General features: G+C 61.6%; 1 protein-coding gene across 3 annotated transcripts; it reads right to left on the bottom strand.

The window, feature by feature from the left end:
- Positions 1 to 88: 88 nt before the first annotated feature.
- On the bottom strand, positions 89 to 19915 carry ATG2A (autophagy related 2A). Of its 3 annotated transcripts, none has more exons than XM_088017792.1 (41): positions 19653 to 19915; positions 17357 to 17519; positions 17088 to 17240; positions 16828 to 16930; positions 16275 to 16410; positions 16040 to 16138; positions 15634 to 15730; positions 15382 to 15546; positions 15135 to 15275; positions 14348 to 14585; positions 14120 to 14264; positions 13931 to 14023; positions 13353 to 13511; positions 12997 to 13240; positions 12685 to 12781; positions 12404 to 12563; positions 11574 to 11716; positions 11350 to 11489; positions 11084 to 11244; positions 10242 to 10392; positions 9949 to 10148; positions 9757 to 9837; positions 9426 to 9532; positions 9237 to 9329; positions 8143 to 8213; positions 7836 to 7912; positions 7106 to 7276; positions 6841 to 6967; positions 6543 to 6754; positions 5777 to 5928; positions 5370 to 5505; positions 3919 to 4125; positions 3612 to 3713; positions 3446 to 3530; positions 3217 to 3349; positions 3056 to 3128; positions 2791 to 2873; positions 2409 to 2530; positions 2106 to 2260; positions 883 to 1035; positions 89 to 787 (listed from the first exon to the last, which is right to left on the bottom strand). In XM_088017792.1, the coding sequence occupies exons 1-41, from the start codon at positions 19821 to 19823 to the stop codon at positions 551 to 553; spliced, it is 5736 nt and encodes a 1911-aa protein (XP_087873918.1). In that variant the 5' UTR covers positions 19824 to 19915; the 3' UTR covers positions 89 to 550. The 3 variants fall into 3 exon arrangements, with proteins under 3 accessions (XP_087873918.1, XP_087873916.1, XP_087873917.1); XM_088017790.1 differs by having other exon boundaries at positions 5777 to 5985; positions 19653 to 19914; XM_088017791.1 differs by having other exon boundaries at positions 5777 to 5985; positions 7112 to 7276; positions 19653 to 19914.
- Between the last annotated feature and the right edge of the window lie 1467 nt (positions 19916 to 21382).

Raw genomic sequence — 21382 nt, 5'->3', positions numbered from 1 at the left:
GAACATGGGGGGATCCTGGGTACAGAGATGGGGATCTGGGTGAGAGCCAAGGTCAAGGCTGAGGCCGGGGCAGCGCAGGTACACAGGATGAGGGGGCCGGCGGCGGGCACAGTTTATTGCACTTCATGCAGATACTGACCCACACGCTCCAAGGAGCTTAAAAATACATTGACCCCCAACAGTGTGTGTCCCCCACCTCCCCCTAGACGCAGAGAGACACTTGGCTGAGTGGGGTTGGGTCTGAGGGTCCAAGAGCCTCCGTCCTGGGACAAGGCGGCAGTGTGGGCCCAGGCGGTGGTGGAGGCGGTGTCCTTTCTCCCCAGAGGAAAAGTGCAGAGACAGGGCTGAGGCCCCAGGCAGGGAGGCCTCGTTCTCACAGCGACTGGCGGGGCGGGGCGGGGGGGGGGGGCAGGCAGGGTCCTTCCAGGTCCTTCCCGAGGGCCCGCCCGGCTGTGGGCCGAAAGCTCTGGGCAGGCGCAGGAGCCAAGATGCCACCAGGGCTGGCCGGGCGAGGTGGGGAGCAGCGCCCTTGGGTCCTGGCGCCCGGTGCTCAGTCCTGGCCTTCGTCCGAACGCCACTTGAGAGCGTGGTCCTTGTGTGCGTCGGGGAGGATCTGGTTTCGCATCCCCCCGAGCAGACTGGACGTGGCCTCGGTGGCTAGAATGAGGGGCTTCACCACGGTTGGGGGCAGCTGGCGGATCACGCCGCCCACGGCGCCCGTCAGCCCCTTCTGCTCGTGGCCCCGAGATGCCACATCACAGATGGTCTGAGCCGTGTCCAGGATGCCCTGTGGAAGTCGGAGGTCAGGGCGGGGGTTTGGGGGCGGCGGCGGGGGCGGGGGGAGGTGGGTGTGGGACTGGGAAGCGGGCAGGGTCTCATCACCTCTCGAACCGTGTCATAGGCCTTCGCCACACCCTCCCGGAGGTCAGCAGGCTGGTGGCCCCTTCGGAGCCTTCGCACCGAGCGCTTGTCCTGCAGGGAGCGGGCGATGGGCGCTGCCGGGGACAGGATGTCGTACACGGTCTCAGCTGTGGCCTGAGGGGACACGGAGGGCACCAGATGAGGAGAGCCAGCCCGGGCACACACACGAGGCCCCTAGGACCCCAAGCCAGCCCCAGAGGACCGTGCTGGAAGCCCCGGGCAGCCCGGGGTCGGGGGGCATCACGCTTCCGCCTCCCCCACGGCCGTGCTTTGCGGTACGGCTCCTGCATCCTGCCGATGCTTCCAGCACCCAGGTCGGGGGGCTGCGGGTGGACGGCATCCTTCCGAGGGCATTCTCCTCATGTTCTCTGGACCCCAAACCCTCCTCAGGTGGACCACCACATCTGGGCCCTTGCCCCGTTCGTGAGCTGCCGCCCGTGTAGCTTTCTCGAGACCGAGTGCACCGTCCCCCCTACCCTGCCCCTTGTCTGGCCCTGCCAGCTCTCGGGGAAGCCCGGGCGGAGTGCTGGGGTCCCTTAGCTCGCCCCCACCGACTCTGATCTACCTTCTTACGCTGGCTGCTCTGTTCCTTTTGCCCCTCACTTCTCACCGTGCCTCCTCAACCTAGCTGTGCCTCTGGGGGGCTCTCTGGGGCCTTATCCTTCCAGCCTCCTCGCTAGAGACCTCGCCCCCGGCCTGCAAGGGACTGGGCGTGCAGATCCCAGAGAGCCGGGAGCTCCCCCTTGCATCTGCACGCTCACCGCCCCACAGAGGCCTGCCCATCCTCGCCCTTCCACCAGCGTTCACGGCACTGAACTAGAGCTGCTCGCAGGACAACTCCCGGGCCTCCCTGGGGATCTGTCTGGGCCTAGCCAAGGGCGGGGCCTGAATGAGTGAGGGCCAGTCTGCGCCGCGGTTGTCCTGTCTGTCAACAGAGCCACACCCCCTTCCCTCCTCTTCGAGAGCTGGCCAGGCGCAGACACCCGGTGGGCTAAAAGCATGCAGGGCACCCACCCCCCGAGGAGTTGCTGTGGGCCCCAGGCCGGTCACTGGGCCTCTCCTGTCTCATAAAATGGGACCGCACACCCAGACTGTCCATCCTTAGTAGCGCTTTGGGGACAGAGCAGGCACCGTGGAGCAGACTCTCCCTGCCCTACCTGGCCTGGAAGCAGGTGCCCACTCACCTGGATAGCCTGCACCAGCCGGTTGCTGAGTTCCAGGGCGGCCGAGGCCGTGGACGAGCCAAAGGAGGCAGCCCCCCGCTGCAGCCCCCGCATGAGGCGCCCGTCCCTCCTGTACTGCTCGATGGGCAGCCAAAGCAGGTCCCGGAACCCTTGAACTGCAGGGACCGGGCTGTCAGAGATGCCCGAGGCTGTGCTGCCCGCACCGACCCTGACTTAGGACCTCCTCCCCCTACTCCTGGGGGCAGCTTCTAGGCTGCCCAAGAGTCAGAGCCGTTTCCAGAGCCCCCACAGCCAGCCACTCACAGAGCTGGACAACTGAGTGCATGGGGCCTACACCCCCCAGCAGGCCGGGCAGCTGGTTCTTGCGGATATCCTGCAGCCACTCATTGAGAGCGTAGCCCAGCACCTTGTCCACACCCAGGAGTCTGGGAAGGGGAGAGGAGAGGAGGGTACAGGGGCAGAGCCACACACTGAGGGGTCCGGGGGCCAGGACCCGCGTGAGGTACCCCAATGCTCTCCATAGCAGGCCCCCCAGCCCAGTGCAAAGGATGACCGTGCCCACTTTACAGAGTGGAAACTGAGGCACCAGAGGAGTGAGGACTTGGCCAAAGCCACACAACCAGTCAGGATGTAGCCAAGGGAAGACAGGAGACTGGGGGTGCTGGAGGGGATTGGGGGGGCTCACCCATGTCGGCAACAAAGCCGCTTCAGCTTCAGCTCGGAGCAGTTGAGCTGGGCCAGGCCGATGAGGAGGCCAGCGAAAGTGCCCTGCGGAAGGAGGGATTTGGGTTCACACAATTCAGCTCCTCGGAGCCCCTGGAGGCCGGCTCAGCAGGCACTACTGCCTGGATCAAGCCGCGGCCCCCAGAAGACGAAGCCACACCTGGGCAGAATGGGGACCCCCGAGAGGGATGGCCCAGGCAGCCACTCCGCGGGACAGCCCTACTCACCACCTGGTCCATGGTGACGTGCTTGCCGTGGTAATCCAACCAGATAGGCACCTCGGATGTGAAGCGGAACTCCCTGGATGGGGAATAGGGAGAGGGGGCCTTCAGTGCCTGCCCCTGCCCCCCTGCAGCCTGGGCGAGGACCCCCCAGCCTTCAGCCCTACCTGAAGTAGATAGGCTGCTGCTCAGCAGAGGAGCTGGGTCCACCGCCCGCGGCCTCCTGGGAGCTGGTCATCTCGGCGTCCTCAGGCCGGCCCTCCTGGAGGCTGCCGGGCTGGACTCGGGTCTCAGGGCGAGCTAGGGTGGGGGACACCGATGGGGGATGGGCCCAGGGATGGCTGGGAGGCGGGAGGCGGGAGGCCCGGGCCCTCCCCTCCCAGCTCAGCCTCTCACCCTCAGCGGATGTCTCTGCAGAGACCATGGGATTGATGCTAGCCACCAAGCTGGTGAAGAAGTCCTTGAGGAAGAGCAGGGCGTCCTGCCGGGGAAGGGGCAGGTCAGAGGGGCCCAGAGGCAGTGGGGCTCACCGCGCGCTCTGCCCCCCGTCTGGCCTACTCACCTGGTCCACGTTGAGCCGCAGGGGCATCAGCGAGACCCGGAGACAGCACTCAGGCCCCCCCAGGTTGGTTGTGGGGGCCACGTGCAGTGCTTTGATGGTGAGCTAGGGGCAGAGGGCAAGCTCTGGGAACCCGCCGGGCCTCGGGCCCCTGCCCCCACCCTGTACCCCCACCCCCGGTGCTGCATCTGCACACGCTGGTCCCTCAGCTGGGTCTGCCTGAGCCCCAGCATTCTCCCAGGCTCCCAAACCCCCTGCTGTGTGGGCACACACGGCCCTGCCCGCAGCGGCAAGCGGGGGCGGCCGGTACCATGTTGGAGTGGGCGCGACGTGGCATCCGCTCACTCGTGTGCAGGTACAGGAACTTGTTGATCTGGGAGGAGGCCAGCCGGTCCCGGACCTCCAGCTCCTGCACAATGAACACCTGGCGGGACAGGGGCCGCTCCTCGAGCTCCTGGCTGGGGGCCGCAGGGCCTGTGGCTGGCTCCACCGGGTACACCTCGTGCTGGAAGCTTACCTGCGGGGCAGACGGACGCCTGAGCCGGGGAGGCAGGGCCCCGCCTCTCCCAGCCCCCACTCAGCCGCCCACCAGACTGCCTCCCCAGCTGTCCCATAGTCAGTTCAAACCCCGCTTGGCATGCTGAACTCTTGACCTGAATGTCTCCCCTGAATCTCCTTGCTCCATTCCCTTCCTGTCACCCTAGAGGCCCCTGTGTGCCTGTCACCAAGCGCCAGCACCGCCCTTGTCCACACACCCAGAGGGATTTTCACACAGCACACACCCCCTCGGGGCCTGGAGGGGCCCGGCCTCTCCCTCCACCTTGCTCCTGACACGCCAGCCCCACTGGCCTCTCTCTTGCCCCTCACAGAGCTCAAGGCCCTTCTCGGCTTTGGAACTTGGCCCTGGACTTCCCTCTCCCTGACCCAGTGCTGGCTCCCCAGCCCCACTGGCTGCAGAGAGCCCCCGAGTTTGCTCGGCACGACAGCCCCGTGTGCTGGGGGAGAGGGCCCGCATGGCCTTGCCCTCAGGAAGCAGCACCTCTGCCTGCACCGCCTTGTGTCGCCCGGCCTCCCAACCTGGGGTTCCTCCCCATCCAAACTTCCCCAGGATCGGACCGCTGTCACCGGCTCCGCGGCTGCCACCATCCTGTGCGGCCACCGTCTCCTGTTGACTGCATCTCACTCTAGTATAAAAGCCAGAACCGTCCTGTGGTCTGCGGGGCGGTTGGCAGAGCGGTCGGCAGCCTGGCTCCCAGTCAGACCCACGGCGCCCCCACGGCCCGGCTGCAGTCCTGCTGGCCGCGTGGCTCCAACACGGCAGGGAGGCTCCTGGCCCCGGCCTTCGTGCTGCGCCCTCTGCCCGAAACCCTGTTCCTGCCCCCTTCCACGGGTCTCTGCCAACGGCACGGTCTCAAGAAGACTGTGCTGATCCTCCCCGGCGCTCCCTGTGCCCCCTCCCTGGCTCACCTTCCCCAAACACCGATCCCAGTCCACACCATACGGATCTGTGGCTCCCTCCACTACCACACACGTGATGGGCAAGCAGGGCTCTGTCTGCTGTGCTCGCTGCTCCCTCCATCGTCTAGAACAGCACCTGGGGTGCCGTGTGGCCGCTGCTCTGCAAGCGCTCGGGGACTTGGTGCCTGACCAGGGACCCGGAGCCAAGTGGCCGTGGTGGCATGCTGGCTGGGTGCCAGCGATGGGAGGGCCTGCCCTGTCCCCCTCCCAGGTGGCTTTCTGGACTCTGAGCCCCCAGCTCACCTTGCTGAGCTGGATCTCCATGAGGACGTGGTGCTGCCTCCCAGTGCCCCCCTGTGTACGCCAAGAGTTCTGGGGCCGGTTGGGGCCGGAGCAGCGGGAAGGAGAGCCCCTGGGGCCCATGAAGCTGCCTCTTGCCCTGGAAAGAGAGACAGAGGACAAGCTGACTCGGAGGAACCCCCTTCCCGTCAGAGCGGGCCCTTCAGCCTGGGGCAGGAAACCCTCTCCAGCCTCAGCCCTGGGCGGGGTCGGGGGGGGGCGGTAAGGAAGGAGGAAGAACGGGGGCCACTGAGGCAAGGACACTGCTCAAGGTTATCAGCGGCTGAAGGTCAGAGCCGGCCCCCAGCCCGGACCCCATCTCCCAGCTGGGTGGGCCCCACGCCATTGCTGCCACCTGCACCCGTCCCTACCTGGGGCCAGGGTGGGGGCCGAAGTCCCTGCCCCCATAGAGGTGCCAGACGAGCGAGACCTCACGGAGCACCACACGGCTGCTAGGCACGGGGAAGTGGGCAGGCGCCCGCAGCAGATCCGTGCTGCCCAGGGGCCGTGAGAAGTACCCGTCCTGCACGACAATGGGGCCTGGATGCAGCTGTGTCACCACGGGCTCCCCATCTCGGGGCTGCAAGGAGGGGGCCGAGTGAACATAGGTGCGGACACCTTCCCCAGTCCAGGCCACCCTCTCCCAACTTCCTCCCCATCCTCGTACCCCCCCCCACTTTGGACAAAGGATGACTGTCGCGGGCCACCGTCCCCAGAAGCTGTGTCGGAGTGCTCTGTCCAGGGGGGACCTAAGTGCCCCATGTTCTTGCCAGTCCCGTCTCCCCGGGCCTGGGTCTCACTTGCATGTGACATTCCCATGGGCTCCTGGGGGCCAGCCGGTCAGCACCCCGGCAATCAAAAGGTTCCCCTCCCCTCCTGCCAACCACCCTGGCCCTCTCTTTCCCTCCCCTTGAGGTCCTGTCCCCCTCTGTCCTGGACGCCATTCCTTCTTCCTCTGGAAATCCACTTGCTCCTTCAAGGCCCAGAGTCAGAGAGACTGCCATGGACCCAGACCCACCTCCTCAGTGACAGAGACCACCTCCTAGCCCTCTCCCAGCAGGAGCTCTAGAAAGGTGCAGCAGGGAGCCACCCTCTCCTTCCACTTGCGGGCCCTGCCCCGCCTGCCCCCCCACACACCGGGATGCCCAAGCCAGGAGCATCAAGGATGCAGAACTCGTCACTGTCCAGAGTGTCTCCATCTCCCTCTTCCTTTTCATCTTCCTTGGCCTCCGAGCAGGACCCCAAGCTGCCAGCGGGGGGCACAACAGGGGGCGAGTGGGGCTGGGCCCCACTCCGTTCACCTGGGAATAGGTAGACTGACACAGGCGAGGCCTGAGGGGGGGGGCCACCTGTGGAGACAGACACCAGTTTTGGGGGCGATGCCTGATTGTGTCCCCCGGCCCCAAAGCACCACTGCGCCCCCCCCACCCCGCACCTGAAGGCTGGGTCAGCTCCCGCAAGCTGCGCTCAGTGTCCAAGAGGGCGTCGGCCAGGTCCCGCTGGTTGATGAGGGCCGTCTCCACTGGAGGGCAGGAGGGCAGGGAGGCAGGGCTCTCGGAGAGCTGGGCCGGGCAGGGGAGGAGTCACAAATGAGGGACACGGGAAGGAGGGGAGCCCCTCCTCCGAAGCCAGGCCCCTGGGGGCTGCGGCAGGAGAGTGGGCCCGGCAGAGTTCCGGTCGCCTGTAGGGCCAGGCCTCACCTGTACCTTCTGGCCGGCGATCTCCGTGGGGCTGGGGGCCCGGGGAGGGGGGTGTAGGTCGCCCTCACTCGTTACGTACTGGAGCAGGTTGACCAGCAGGGCACAGGAATCTGCGCAGCTGTGCACGTGCACCACGTTGTTGGAGCAACGCAGTTCGAACAGCGGCTGGTTCTGGGGGGTGCGAGGGAGGGGGAATGGGGCACCATCAGCCCAGGCTTCATCCCCGCCACACACAGATAGGACCCGGCCAGGTCTTCCCGGGGCTGGTCAGTCTGCTGCCCAACAGCTCCACTGAATGAAGGAGCAAAAGGAGCCCAGGGAGTGAAACCACCCAAGGAAGCAAGAGTGCACTCCCCGCGTGAAAGTGTTCCAGTGCCCAGGCCTTTATCGCTCACCTCAGCCTGGCCACGTGGGGCCTGTTACCTCCATTTTACAGAGGAGGAAGCAGGCCCTGCAAAGGCCATCTGACTCCCGAGGCCCTGCTTCTGCCCTGGCTGCAGCTGCCCCCTGGTGGTGGGGTTCATATTACGGCACACCCAGGCTAGGCCTGGCCCTTCCCAGGGGGGCCACGAACCAGAGCCCAGCATGGAAGGGCAGGCAGTGATCGCAACCTGAGCCCAGACCCAGGGAGCAGAGGGAGGAGAGAGTGCAGTGGCAAAGGGTGATCCCCTGAAGGCTCCCTCGGCCCTTGCACCTGCTCTGGCTCCGGAGGACTCTGGACAACACTCACCAGTTTGCCCTCGGTGCTCCCCTTCCAGGTTTTAATCACAAGCTCCAGAAGGTCAACATCCAAGACACAGACATAATCTGAAGCAGAAAGCAAGAGAAGCTCCAGTTGCTTCTTCACGCCCAGCCCCTGGCCCACCACCAGAGCAGAGAACCTGGCGTTTCTCTAAGTGCAGCCCTTGCGTGCGTGCATGCGTGTGTGGGTGCTAAGAACCCAGCCAGCAGCTAGGTGAGGACTTCTGGCTGCTCTGGGTGTGGCCGGGGGCTGTGGGCCCTCAGAGGGGAGGGAGCCCAGTCCAGGCCCTGCCCACCTCGCTGCAGATCCGGCGTCTCCACCTCACACTTGTCGGACAGGTATAAGGCTGAGTCGTCCAGGATGAACCTGGTGGGGAACAGGGCTGAGAAGGGCCCAGGAGCCGCTGCAGGCTGCAGCTCCATGGGAGCCACGGGGTGGGGCCCCTAGAGACAGGCCGAGGGGAGCCACAGGGGGTCCCAAACCCACAAGAAACTAGTGCTGGGTCCTCTCTGGCCTCGGTGTTCTTATCTGTACACTGGGGAGACTGGCCTGTCTCCTGCGCCGCAGGCCCAAAATAGCGCATGCTTGCTTAGGTCAGAGGGCAGGTAGCTCTCTCCAAGCATTTTCTGCTCCTCCTCATCTAGGCCTCGCAGCGGCCGCAGGAGGGAAGTGTCCTGCTCCACCCCCCCCACCCCCACAGCATTCATTGTTCTTTCAAAGTCAGTCCTTATTTTAATGGCAACACAACACAAGCTCTTTTAAGATATTTTAAAACACGGGAATAAAAAATAATCTCTAACCATATTCCCTTAATCCCAAATTCTGAGAAAAGCGCCCTGTGCATTCTCTTCATCTCTTCTGTGAAGCCACAGACATGTATACAAATAAACCTTTATAAATCTTAAAAAACATCACCACCACGTAGAGCTTTCTATCTCGGGTTTTCAGCACATATTGCATTACGGCATCTCTCGTGTTTTTCAATGTTATTCTTCAACTTGACTTTAATGGTCGGGTCAGCCATGTCTACTGACTCAAGTTGTCATCTGGGGGCATTTAGATTGTTTATAAGTTTTAAATTCTACTACAAAGGCATCGCATTCCACCTCTGTTATCTTTATATCCTTAGAACAAGCACGTCAGTGAGCCGATCAGGTTAGAGAGCACAGATGTTTTTAAGGCTCTGCTGAGGAGGTGCCAACTGTTGTCCGGGAAGGTGGAACCAATTCTCATTCCTGAGGGAGGGATCATCACCCAAATGTACAGAAAGGCTCAGAGACTGAGGACACAAATCAGGTAGGCAGGACGCTGGGGAGTAGCAGTTGCAGCCTAGTTTGTGTGTGTGTGTGTGGGGGGGTGGAAAGTGAGCTGGGTGGGGGTGGTGCATACCTGAGCAGGAAGGTGGAGGTGTCCATGATGATGTTGCTGGAGAGGGTGAAGGTCTCAGCGGTGACAAGGACACGCACAGGGAGGTAGAGGGGCCTGGTGGGGGGTGTCACACATGCACTAGGGCGGGCTCCTCACACACAGAGAGCCTGCCCCCCGGCCCCTGGCTCTTGGCCCACCCAGCCTGGGTACCTGTAGTCCACGGCGCAGGAGAACAGGTGAGTGTGTAGGACAGTAATGACGGTAGGGGGCAGGTAGCCCAGCACTGGGTCATCAAGCACATCTAAGAACTCCAACAGCTTTGGGGGCCAGGACAGGAGGGGTACCGAGGATCAGGGGCCTCTTCCTTCCTCTAACCCCCTCCCCGCGCCCCAGCATGGCTCCCCACCTGCTGCCCATCAGCTGCTACCATATCCCTTGCCCAGGGGCTTTGCTGGGAAGTCAGCTCTGGCCCAGCCCAGGCCCCTCACACTGGCCTCCCCCCAACTGTAGAGACCTGCCTGCCCACACCACTTTCGCTCACCTGGGAGTGCCAACTCTGTTCTGGTAAAGCCATGAAGTGGCGCAGGGTGGCCCTGTGGAGCCTCAGTGTCACCAGGAACTCCTGGAGGTGGGGCACAGTCAGCACGGGGTGGGGGTGGGGGCTAGCCCACCAGGCACCAGGGAGGCAGTTGCCCTAGCCAAGTGGGTAGACCAGAAGCAGGCACTGTTGTACCTTGACATTCTTGTGGGGGTCCAGATGGATGCGCACAGCCGTGGACAGCATGTGGGGACCGCGGCCCTGGCCCTTGGGGCCCGAGGCTCCCCGTTCGGTCACCCCTTCCTCCGATGGGTAGATGGTTGGGGCCAGCTGGGCCGGAGGAGCAAAGTTGGGCAGCTCCAGGCGACTGGGCAGCAGGTGGTCATCCACAACCGCTGGGGAGGCAGCTGGTGAGCCCCCTGCCAAGCTGGCTGACCGTCCCCTCCACCCAGGGCCACGTCCCTCTGGCAAGTCCCCTCCTTTCACACCTCGGTGGTAGAGCTTGGCCTTCTCGGCTTCTAGGCAGAAGTAGCCGAGTCCCGGCTGGCCTCGATACTGGGAGACGCTGAAGATGGTGCCTTGCTCCACATCCAACACCAGTTCCCCGTGTGAGGTCTCTAGCCGCCTCCCAACCTCGTCCTGCAAGCAGAGCACGTGGCGTGGCCTCACCAGGGCCCTCGGTAGCCCCCGCGCCCTCAGGGGGGGTGGTCTCTCGGAGCCCTGGCCTGAGTAGGACCCGCTCTCGCTCTACCCAGACTCTGCTGAAGACCTAGAGCAGCACTTGTCTTTTTTTCTTTTTTTTCTTTTTAGAGAGGGAGTGGGGAAGGGGCGGAGGGAGAGGTAGAGAGAGAAGGTCTTTTTTGAGTGGGCAGCGGGGGAGAGAATCTTAAGCGGGCTCCACGCCCAGTGTGGAGCCTGATATGGGACTCCATCTCAGGACCCTGAGATGACCTGAGCCGAAATCAAGAGTCAGACCCTTAACAGACTGAGCTGCGCAGACACTCCATGACTTGTCTCTTTTGCCAGCAGGCGAGTCATCCCTGCCCTATCTGCCATCCAGCATGAGCTAGGGGGCCATGAGGACCCCTAGCCTGGTGCCTTACGTGTAACGGGTGCTAATGGGGTGTGATGGATGGTTGGGGAGGCATGGGTGGGTCAGTGGGGGTGGTGGGTGCGTGCTGCTGGCCAGACAGACCACTCTCAGCCACACTGGGGTTTCTTTTCCCAGATTCCCAAACTGGAGCTGCTCACACTGGTCCTGCTCTCCTGCCAACGGTGGGTTGGGGGGCGCTGGAGTCAGCGGGGCTCACCTCCCCAGGGCTGCCCTCACCTTAGTCTCACAGAGGGCTGTGATCCGACCCTTCAGCACTGTCACCAGTGTAGAGAAGGTACTCTGGGAGCGAGGACTTGGGGACTCAGGGGCAGGGGGCTGGGGAGCGCCTGATGCCCCTACTGAGAAGAAGTGGGCATCCTCATCATCCGAGTCTGAGTCTGGGGTGAGATCAAGGAGCCAAGTGGGAAGGAGACCTGGGAGGGCTGCCCCAGCCCTGCCCAGCTCTGGGGGCCTTGGGGCCCCTGCTGGGGCATCCCTCCTACCCAGCTTGAAGGCTGACTTGCACATCTTGAAGTTGTCGTGCCAGAAGCCTGAGGGGCCCGGGAAACCAGCAGGGTGAGCGGCGGGGTCAGGGGTGGGAAGCAGGTCCGCAGGCTCCCACATGAGCAGGTCGTTGTTGATCCTGGGGCAGGTGGATGGAGAGCAGCAGTGAGGGTGGCCCAGCCCAGCCCCTCCCCACGCTCCCCCTACCCACTTGAGTCACCACCTGTTATAGAGGCTCTCGTAGACCTCCTTGCTGGGCAGGAAGATGTGGGCGCTGGGCAGGAGCACTTCCAGGCTGCAGCGCGACAGCGCCAGGGCCCGGCTCTGGAAGGTCCTCATCTCCTCAGGGTCTCCAGGAATCACCATCTAGACAGGCGAGCAGGCAAGGCATCTGAGACATGTCAGGGCCTGCTTCTGGCTCGGCAATCAGACCCTGGTCTGCACGCTGACCTCCTATCATTCATTCATTCTCATTCATTCATGGGAGCCCCTCTCTGCTGGGATGTACGACAGCCAGCTCGTGCGAAGTGCTGACCGTGTGCCAACCCTGTTATGAGGGAGGACCTCACGTGTGGCAACTCCTTTCTCCTCGTGATAAGCCTGTGACACAGGTCATTGTATCCACTTTCAAGATGAGGAAACTCATCTGCGTAGAACTCTGAGATTAGACCAGTTCCAAGAGGATGAAGCCACCGAATGGAAGAGCCTAGATTCAAACCCAGACCTTTTGGCCCCGAGGCCAGGCCCTTAACTGTCTCTCACTCAACTCTCAGCACCTTCAGAGAAGAGGATCCTGAGGTCCAAACACACACCGTCAATAGACGGGCTTGTGGTCTTCCCCATCAGGGACCTGTGCCTTCCAGGGCCTGCCCTCACCAGTGTCCTCATGCCCAGGCCCCATGAGCTGGGGTGCTTTTGACTCCCCACTGGTCTAAGATGATGGAAGACATGAAACTCTAGCTGGTGCCACGTCACGCCAACTCGTGCCCCAGGTGGTCCTGTCTTCATATCCCACAGCCACCAAGTGGCTCCCCTGGGTTCCAGGGGCCTCACCTCCTCCGTCTCGTACATGGTCCTCTTAGAGGAGAAGGGCGAGGGCTCAGGCTCCCGCAGCTCACATGGACTCTCAGCTGACAGCTCCAGCAGCTCTCCCTTCTCAGGGGCCACTTCCCACTGTGCGCTGCTGAGCTGGGGCCGCAGAGTCACCACTACCCTGCCAGGGCACAGGCCTGTCACTGGCCTGCAAGGCCCCCCTCAGCCCCGGATCCCACCTCGGGAGCCACCCTCAGCAGCCAAGCAATCTCCTGTCCATCCCTTCCAGAGCCCCCACTTACTGGGGCAGGAAGTATTTGCGCCCAGGGCTCTTGGGATCCAGGGCTTTGGAGACCCGCAGGCAGGGGATGGGTGGCTTCTCTCCATCTTCGTAAGTGCCTGGAAGAGTAAGGAGGAGTTGGGGCTTGTCACGGCTGCCCTTCCCCATTTCTTCCCCAGTGGGGGCGGGGGGTTAGTGGGGGCCTGAAACGTCCATCATGGTGACTGTCCCTTACTGTTTACGGGCCTGCGCTCTCCCTCACACCCACAATCTGCAGCAGGCCAGGGATAAAGGGTCCACTCTGCCCACTCTCAGTCCCCTGGGGGGCTCTCACCATGCAAGTCGGAGCAGGTAAGTTCCAGGCGGGTGGGGCCGGGGGGGCCAGGACCGCTGTTCAACTCTGACCGGAACTGGGGCTCACTCAGCTCCAGCCGCAGCTGCTCGGCCCGCACAGCCCGGCCTGCCCAGGGGTCCCGCTCGGGCCGCAGGTCGGCAATGGGGAAGCGCAGCTGCAGCGTGGCCCGGGGTGCTGAGAGCCGCACCACCGTCTGCTGCTCGGCAGCTGGTGCGGGTTCTGTCTGCAGGAGGATGGGGGGGGGGCGGGTATCAGAGCTGCTGCCAGGGGACCTGCCACTGAGGCTCTGAGCCAGAGGGTCCGCGCCCGCTCCCTGCCCCAGCTGGGTATCTCACCAGGAGGCCGGCAGGTGGCTCAGGAGGGGGTATGGTAGCCAGGTGCAGCAGAGCAGCAAGCCGGTCCAGGGCCCCCAGCTCCACATCTGCCTGGAAGTCAGCCAGGTCCAGGGCCAGTTCTGAGTGGCAATGGTAGGCAGCGGGGCGCCGGGGTCGGCTCTGAGGGCGAGGGTGTTCAGGTCAGCGAGGGCTGTGGGGTAGGTGAGGGCAGGATGGGAAGGGACCCCCTTGAGCAAAAACAAAACACAGAGCCCTCCTGGGGGGTGGGAAGGAAAGCTTGAGCAGGGGACCTGGAGATCCTCACCGCATTGCCTGAGAAAGATGACCATGTTTGTTTAATAAAAGCCACCCGATATCTGGAGACCCGCAGGGGTTTGCCAAGATGAGCCAGGGAAGCGGCAAGAGCCAAGGGGGTGCCTTATGTAGGGCCCAGCTGTCTTCAAGGGCTCCCAGATGGGGAGGTGTGCTCTAGCTGAGCACGGGCAAGGGCGGTGGAGGGTGGGAGCAGGGAAGTAACTGCAGAGGCTGAGAGGCGAGGAACAGCCAAGGGCCCGTAGGCATGGGGTGAGGTGGGTTACCTTGGACATCCGGCGGAGAGTCTGTGTGTGACGCAGGTGGGCACAGGGCCGAGCTGAGGCCTGGGAACTTAGGGTGCTGGGGAAGCTCAGGATCTGGGATGGGACACAGGAGGCAAAAGTCAGGCCGAGCCTCCACACCCACTGGAAGCTGCAGGCCTTGCCACATACACACTTGCTCTTGGCCCTCACCTCTGTGTACTCGGCCTCTGACGTGTCCCTGGGCCACAGGCACTCCAGCACCTCGAGCTGCCCAAAGTGCACCTGTGTGCTGGTAGTCCTTCGGCCCCTGCCTGTCCGCAGCTCCCAGGACAGCTGCACAGCTGTCCCCGTTAGCCTGCGGGGAAGAAGCTGGGCATCAGAGGTTGGGCTTGTGGGGCGGAAGGGGTCTCTCCTTGGGCCCCTGCCTTGGGCTTGTACCGGACATGGCTACGGGGACAGGCCCTCTGGAAGCGCGGTCGGAGATGGTGGAAGTCACGGGAGCCGAAGGGCGCATCCTTGGTGGCATCAAACTCCGCAAAAAAGTGGGTGGTGAGGTCAGGTGGTCCGGAAGATGGGGCAGACGTCTGCAGCAAGGTCAGGGTCATGCCCCCCAAGGTCATCTTCACCAGCGAGTCAGGGCGCAGGGTATCCGGGAGGGGCGTGGGGGCCGTCTTGCCTGAGAGGATAGAGGTTTCGCCAGGGGCTTCCCAGAGCTCGTGGGTACCCCAGGTAGAGGGACGGTCAGACACTGGGCTGCGGGCTGGGAGAAGCCCTGGCCCAGATGGACTGTGACTCTGGCACGGGGCTTGGCTGGGCAAGGCTAACCCCAGAGCCTCGTTATGCCAGGTACTGAGCCTAGGCTCAATCCAACCCTCTCAAGGAGCTGGAAGAAGTAGAGTGATAAAGCACTCGGGCCAGCACCTGACATATGTGATCTCTCAATAAACATCGACCAAAACATACATAGCCTGCCAAGGTCAGATCTTAGTATGGCCTTCTCACGGAAGGGGAAACTGAGTCTCCAAGAATTTAAGTGCTTGGCCCAAGATCACGGACTTTGAAACCTGGCCTCTATCCATTGTGTTACCAGCCTCCCCTGAGCATCCCCAGGGAACCAAGTAACCCACAGTGGACAGCTAAGCATCGATGGGGGCCTCCTACATGTACATGACATCACATGGGCCCTGAGGCCTTTTCCAGCTCCTCTTGCTCCAGGAGCACTCACCAGCTGGGTGGGCATGGGCAGAGAGCCGGCAGGGGGCCATGTCGCTGTGCACAGAGGGTCCCAGGTCTACATCCGAGAGGGAGAGCTCAGAGAGGGCTGAGGCCACACTGCTTGTGAGGCCCGCCATGGAGAAGAAGAGGTCTGTGGGCCAGGGCAGGGGAGGTCAGGGAAAGCCACACTTGGCGCCCGTGACTCCTACACCCTGGCTAGCTGCCTGGACCACTGCCAGGTCTGGCCCCACACCCACCAGTGTTGTCCAGGTTGACAAGAGGGTTGGTAAGGGGTTCTGGGCTGAGGGGCTCAGCCACAGCCCCTGCCTGAAGCTGCTGGTTCAGGTCCTGCTCAATCAGCCACAGGTCTTCAGCACCGAGCGGGCGGCTCTTGTTCAGCTTGTCAACCAGGTCGTCAGGGTCTATGGAGGAGGACACTTTTTGTGTCAGTCCAGCCTAGCCGGCCCCTCCCCAGCCATCCCATCCCCTGGAGGGCCCAGGGGCCTTACCTGCGAGGCTCATGGCACTGAGCAGTTCTTGAAGCTGCTGGAGCTGCTGAGGCGTCAGGAGCAGGTGCAAGGAGCCCAGCTGTCCAGCCACCTCCAGCTGGGGACAGAAGGGGCCAGAGGGGCCAACCATGGAGCCTACACCTGCCACCTCGGCTCTCTGAGAGCCACCGCCCACCTGCCCTCACCCAGAGGAGGGAGGATGCCAGTTGCCAGGCTAAGCTCCAACACCACCAAGGAGCTGTGTGACGCTGGCCACAACTTGACCACTGAGCCTGCTTCTCTACTGCCCAGAAGACAGTAATTTCTCCCACTCAATGACCCTGCTTTGTATGGGGCAAGATCAGCTCTGCTGAGGAGTATGCTGAAATGGGCCACACTCCCTCCTCCACAGGGGCTGGGGACCCACCTTGGGGCCTGGGAAGGCCTCATTCTGCTTCAATTTCACCGTCAATTCCATATACCCTGAGCAGCTGCCGATCTGCAAGGGGGGTTTCGGGGGATCTTCCTGGAGGCAAAAGGAGACAGGAGGGAAGCGGTCGAGAAGATGAGGTCAGAGATGGTCAGAAGGGATGGGGCGCAGCGGGGCAGGGAGAAGGTGGAGATTAGAAGGAAAGAAACTGTGGGGATCAGAGCCAGCCCACCTGCGGGGGTAGCTCCTCGAAGTGCAGGCGGACTCCTGCCAGCTGCAGCAGCTTGTGCAGAAAGGCAGGAGGCTGGTGCACGTCCACTGGAGGCGCCTGGCTTGGGTCCCGCACTGCCTCATCACAGTACTCCAGTCTGCCGAGTGTAGGATCAGCCCTCGCCCCAGCCACCCCAGGCTGGAGCCCTTCTCCCCACGCGGTACCCTGTTCTAGGGGCCTGGGGACCAGAGAGTCTGGCCAGCAGAGCTGCCCCATCATAGCCAGGCCATCCTGGACCTCCATGGCCAGCCCTTGCCCTTCGGACCCTCAGTGTGTAACCTGATCCTCGGGGTGTCCCAGCCACCTTGGGCCCGTACCACTTGGCCCCTGGACACCACTCCAGACTCACAATATGGTCTCCCTCCCACCTGAGCCACCACCCAGGCCCACCCAAGATTTGCTCTGCTACTTCCCGGGAGCCCAAGGTGGGGTTAGGGGCAGGGCCAACACCATTCAGCAGCCCCTCACTCCCCCTCATCTTCATCCCAGCCCACCCCGCTAGGCATACCCCTACCTCTGTACATGGACTTCTACTGCCACGCCATGCTCCCCATCACCCGGCGAGTGCTCCACCCTCACGACAGTGTCCAGGAAGGTCACCTTGATCCTTCGCAGCACTGAGGGGTGGAAAGGGGTCTCAGGCCAGGCGGAACAGCAAGGGGCAGGCAGAGTTTCCCCGCTGGGGCAGCAGTGTGACCATCCTGCTGTCTGGGGCCCCTGTCTTGTGGGCTATGGAGGCACAGGCAGCAGGGCAGCAATGAGAGGCCTACTTACCAGTCTCAATGGTCTGGGCAAACATTTCCAGTCCCTCCAGGGGCTGTGGGGGCTCCGAGGGCTCGGGCAGCCCGTCCCGAAGGCACTCCTGAGCCAGCTGCAAGCTCGTGGTCATGCATGAGGCCCAGCTCTGAGAGTCAGCAGCCCCTGGCCCTGTGAGTAGGAAGAGGGTCTCAGGAGAGGCAGGCCTACTCAGCTCCTGGGTGCCCAGGCCTACTCCTACCACTTGCTCCCCACCGCCCCCAACCCCAGCCTTGCCCTGCCCTCACCTGGGCCCCGACGAGGCTGCAGGGTGAGCTGGAGGCCTGACACGTGCACGGTGCAGTGGTCAGTGAGCAGCGCAGCCCAGGGCACGGCCACCTCGATAGAGCCCACGAAGCCTTCCACCAGCTCTAAGGGTGATTCTATGGACTCCAGCACTTCGTTCACAGACTAGGAGCAGGGAAGGGACAAAGCCGGCTCAAGGAAACCCCAAATGTGGCTGTCTCCTTGGCTGCCACACTCCTTGTTAGTCTGCTCTGACCTTGGAGAGCTCCCTTGTTCTCCCCGTCCCCACCATGTGCTACTCCAGAGTTCTACCCTCGCTTTAGCTGATTCCTACTCTTGGCCCATCCAAACATCTTTCATCCTTTAAGCCAGAGGAGGGGGTGCTTGAAGCATGAAGAGGAAGCCAGGCAGAGAGGACGGAAGGTGGCATGATCGAGGCACGGGAACAGCATGTGGAAAGGCCCAGCAGAGTGCACCCACGTTCTCTCTGGGCAAGTATGGAGTTCAAGCGGAGTATGCTGGAGAGGCTATCAGAGGACTGAACTGAGGCAGAGGGGGACCCCCCCCAACTCCAAACATTTGGTGTAGCTGTACCTCTTTGAGGTACAAGGCTGAGAGCCCCTGGTTACCAAGAGGGAGAGAGCACCATCGCCATCTGGGAGCTAGGCAGCAACCCACCTGCCTGGTCCGTGTGATCTCAGGTGCTGTGTGGTACCACCCAGAGAAGTTCCCAGTAAACACTTGTTGGATCCAAGAATAAACAAACACATGGCAGAACTAGAAGGCTTATAGAGGTCAAGTTGAAACTCCTTACCCAGACATCCACAGATGGGAAACTGAGGCCTAGAGAGAAGGAACTAGTTTAATCACTCAGTGTAGTGTGAGGACTGCAACTGGGAGACAGGCCTCCTCTCCTCACCCCATCCCAGGACCCCCAGGCACTCAGCTTCTTCTGGGGTCTTCAAGGCAGGGGCTGCAGGCTGAGTGGGGGGGGGGGGGGGCTGGCTATGAAAGCACCTGCTTTTCACCAGGGGATAACTCCTCCCTGGAGGCCAGCCCAGAAAGCAGCCTAGCTCAGAGCCATTTCAATCCCCACCAAGAGGGCAGGGCAGAGCAAGGCAGGATGGGAGTGTTTTCTGGGACTGGAAATAGAAAGCAGCAGCCTAGAGGTCTTGGCCATTTCTTTCAGGCCAGTCTAAAAGTCAGCGGTCACAAAAGGCCTCCACTAGGATTCACAGACAAGAGGATACGGGAGGTGTCCCCAACTCTGGGCTTGGATGTCTCCCTCTGCCTCTACATTTGCTCAGGAAGTCCTGGCCTACCCCTAAAGCTCAGCTTTTCCTGCCCCAGACTGCGTTTAGGCCAAGCACCCTGTCTGCTCAGCCAGAAAATTGAGAAGCCCCTGACCCCACGCCCACCCCTGCTGCTCTGGAGTGGGGGGTTGACCCCCTGCCAGCCCCGGCCTGATGCCTCTAATTGGTGGCTCCTTTGCAACTTCCCAGTTCAGATGAGTTGAGTCACTGCCCCTCACCGCTCCCAGCCTCGGGCTTCCGACCCAGACCTATTCCTCCCTGCCTCCCCAGCATCTCCCCTGGCCTCCTCCCTGCCTGAAGCCAAACCTCTCCACCTGTCCTCAGGGGCTTCGCTGCAGGTAGGGCGGCCGATTCCCAAGCCCCTCCCCAAACACCACTGGGTCCATCCCACTCTCCCCAAAGCAGGAAGTAGGCAGCGGAGGCAGTCACACGAGGTGTTGATCAAGACGGGTGCTGACGCGGTTGTTGACATCCCGGTCCTGAGGCGAACCCCACCCACTTGGCCCAGGATCCGAGGGTCAGGAGGTCAGAGCACCTTTCCCACGGGTGCTCTCAGCAGGCCTCCAGACCCCTACACCAGCCTTGCCTTACCAGCTAGCGGCAAGGCTCCAACTCTGTCACTGCCCTGGACGGGTTCTGTCAGAGCCCCCTAGTTCCTTCGCTCCCTCTTCACCTTCTCCTTAGCTCCTGAGGACCACGCTTCTCAACTCGGGCCCCCAACTCGATGTGCTGACTCTGGCATTCTCCAGACAAGTGACATCCCCTTCCTCAGCCTGTTTCTCCTACTGTGAACTGGACGCAGGGACCCCCCCCCCCCTTCCCACCCAGCTTCTGGCTCTGAAGCCGATCAGTCGCCTGGAAAGGGCCTGACTCCCACAGCCCCTTCGCGCCCTCTGCCCGGTCCCCCAGCCTGACCCTTTAGCCAGGATCCTCAGGTCTCTGCGCACCGCTCCCCCGCTTCCCGATCTTGGGCCTCGTTCCTCACCCAGATCTCCAGGTGGATATCCCGCAGGGCAACACTGCCCTTGTACAAGTCGAGGCTGAGCTGATCCAGGCTGAGGTGCTCCTGGAAGAAGTGACCCAAGTAGTGGTGCAGCAAGTAGCGGCATACCCGCTCTTTCACACAGTTCGACCATGGCCACAGCCATCGTGACATCTCGGAGACCGCCGGGCCCAGGCCGCCTCCGCTCGCCGACCGCCGGCGATCCCTGTCCGGCTTCGCTGTTCACTAGAGCCCCGGGCTGTCCCCGCCGCTTCTCTCAGCGCCAGGCCGCGCCCCCGGACCCTCAGCCACGCCCCCCACGCTCACTGCCATTCGCCGTTGTAAAGGGCGAGGCCTAGTGATTGGCCGCGGGGGGCGGAGTCTTCGAGCACGAAAAAGGGACTGGACTCTCTGCATGATATAGTGCTCCCAATCCTGATTTACGCCTGCGTAAAAATTCTGTGGGGGCGAACCTTTAGCCTCCCTTCTACGGGCTCTGGGAAGGCTGCGGCTTGAGGTGCCAGCCCCGCGGAGGAACGCGCATGTGCCGACTGGTCCACCTCCTCGAGGTAGTTGGGGAGAATTTAAAGGGACAATGTCTCATCAAACTTAATCGGAAGCTCCCCAGAGGAGTAAGAGTCTGTGTGAGAGCTCCAGCACGCGTCGTAGAAACAATTAAGTGAGTAAGCATTTGCATTTTACAAAACGCTTTACCATCTTTTATCTCATTCAACCCTTCTAATCCTCTAAGGTGGCGATTTTACAGATAAGAAAACCATCTTACAAATAAGAAAGCAAATTTGTAAAGGTTGCTGTTAAGTCCATCACCAAGGAAATCTTTTTTCACCCCTCCTCACCTGGAATGCTGATCAGGACATTTACCCACCCTCCCTTCTCTCTGCTTTTGGTCAGGCCTCCAGCTCCTCTGAAAAAAACAATGGTTTTTCTTATCTCTAACCTAAAGTTAATAACGAAAGGATTTTAAATCCCTTGAGCAGGGGTCTATTGTTTTTGTACAATTTTTATTTGCTTTTTTTTTTTTACATTTTTAAGTAGTTGAAAAAAATCCAAAAAATAAGATTTCATGACACGTGAAAATGTCATAAAATTTACATGTGAGTATCCATAACGTTTTAGTGGAACACTGCCACACTCGCTTGATTAAGTACTGTCTGGGGCTGCTTTCTTGCTACAGCAGCAGAGTTGAGCACTTGGCGCAAGGGGGGTGGGTAACTTCAAAGCCTCAAATAATTGTTTTCTGGCCATTTACAGAAAGTTTGCCAACTCCTGCTCAACAGGGTTGGTCACCCAAGCCCTCTTACATCCTGGGTGACTTAAAGGATACCCACAGGTAATTATAATCCTATTTTAGCCTTACAAGGGAGGGGGACTCTACTGCAATCTAATGCTAAAAGTCAGCCTGAAGCAAGGGCAAACACCCTGGCCTGAGGGGCAGGGACCTGGAGTCCAGTCCTGTGTGGCCTAAGGCAAAGTCACTGTTCCTCCAGGAGCCTGTTCCTATCCCCTGTGACCTGGGGTTGGGTTAGTAGGTGGTATAGCTCATTTACTTGGAAGGGACTAAGGAACAAACTCAAAAGAGAATCTGGGGAAGCCCTGGGAAGTTTCCATTCAAGGAGGCAGGCTAACAGGGAAATGCTTGTGGAACGAATCAAAAAAGATCAGTCTTTCCCCATGACAGGCCAGGGGCAGTGTTGTGTTCATCACATGTTTAT

Source organism: Eumetopias jubatus, unplaced genomic scaffold (assembly GCF_037043125.1).
Source record: "Eumetopias jubatus isolate StellerSeaLion01/CBP00866 unplaced genomic scaffold, mEumJub1_p1.0 scaffold_13, whole genome shotgun sequence".
Lineage (NCBI taxonomy): Eukaryota > Metazoa > Chordata > Mammalia > Carnivora > Otariidae > Eumetopias > Eumetopias jubatus.
Note: the sequence above shows the minus strand (reverse complement) of the source record. Positions and strands in the feature narration are given on the sequence as shown.

Excerpts from the sequence above, each read along its gene's own strand:
- ATG2A (XM_088017790.1), bottom strand. The coding sequence starts at position 19,823 with ATGTCACGATGGCTGTGGCCATGGTCGAACTGTGTGAAAGAGCGGGTA. Across the intron at positions 12,564-12,684 it reads CGCAAATACTTCCTGCCCCA|GGTAGTGGTGACTCTGCGGC; the intron begins GTAAGTGGGGGC and ends GTGCCCTGGCAG. Across the intron at positions 9,838-9,948 it reads ACCCCCACAAGAATGTCAAG|GAGTTCCTGGTGACACTGAG; the intron begins GTACAACAGTGC and ends CCCCACCTCCAG.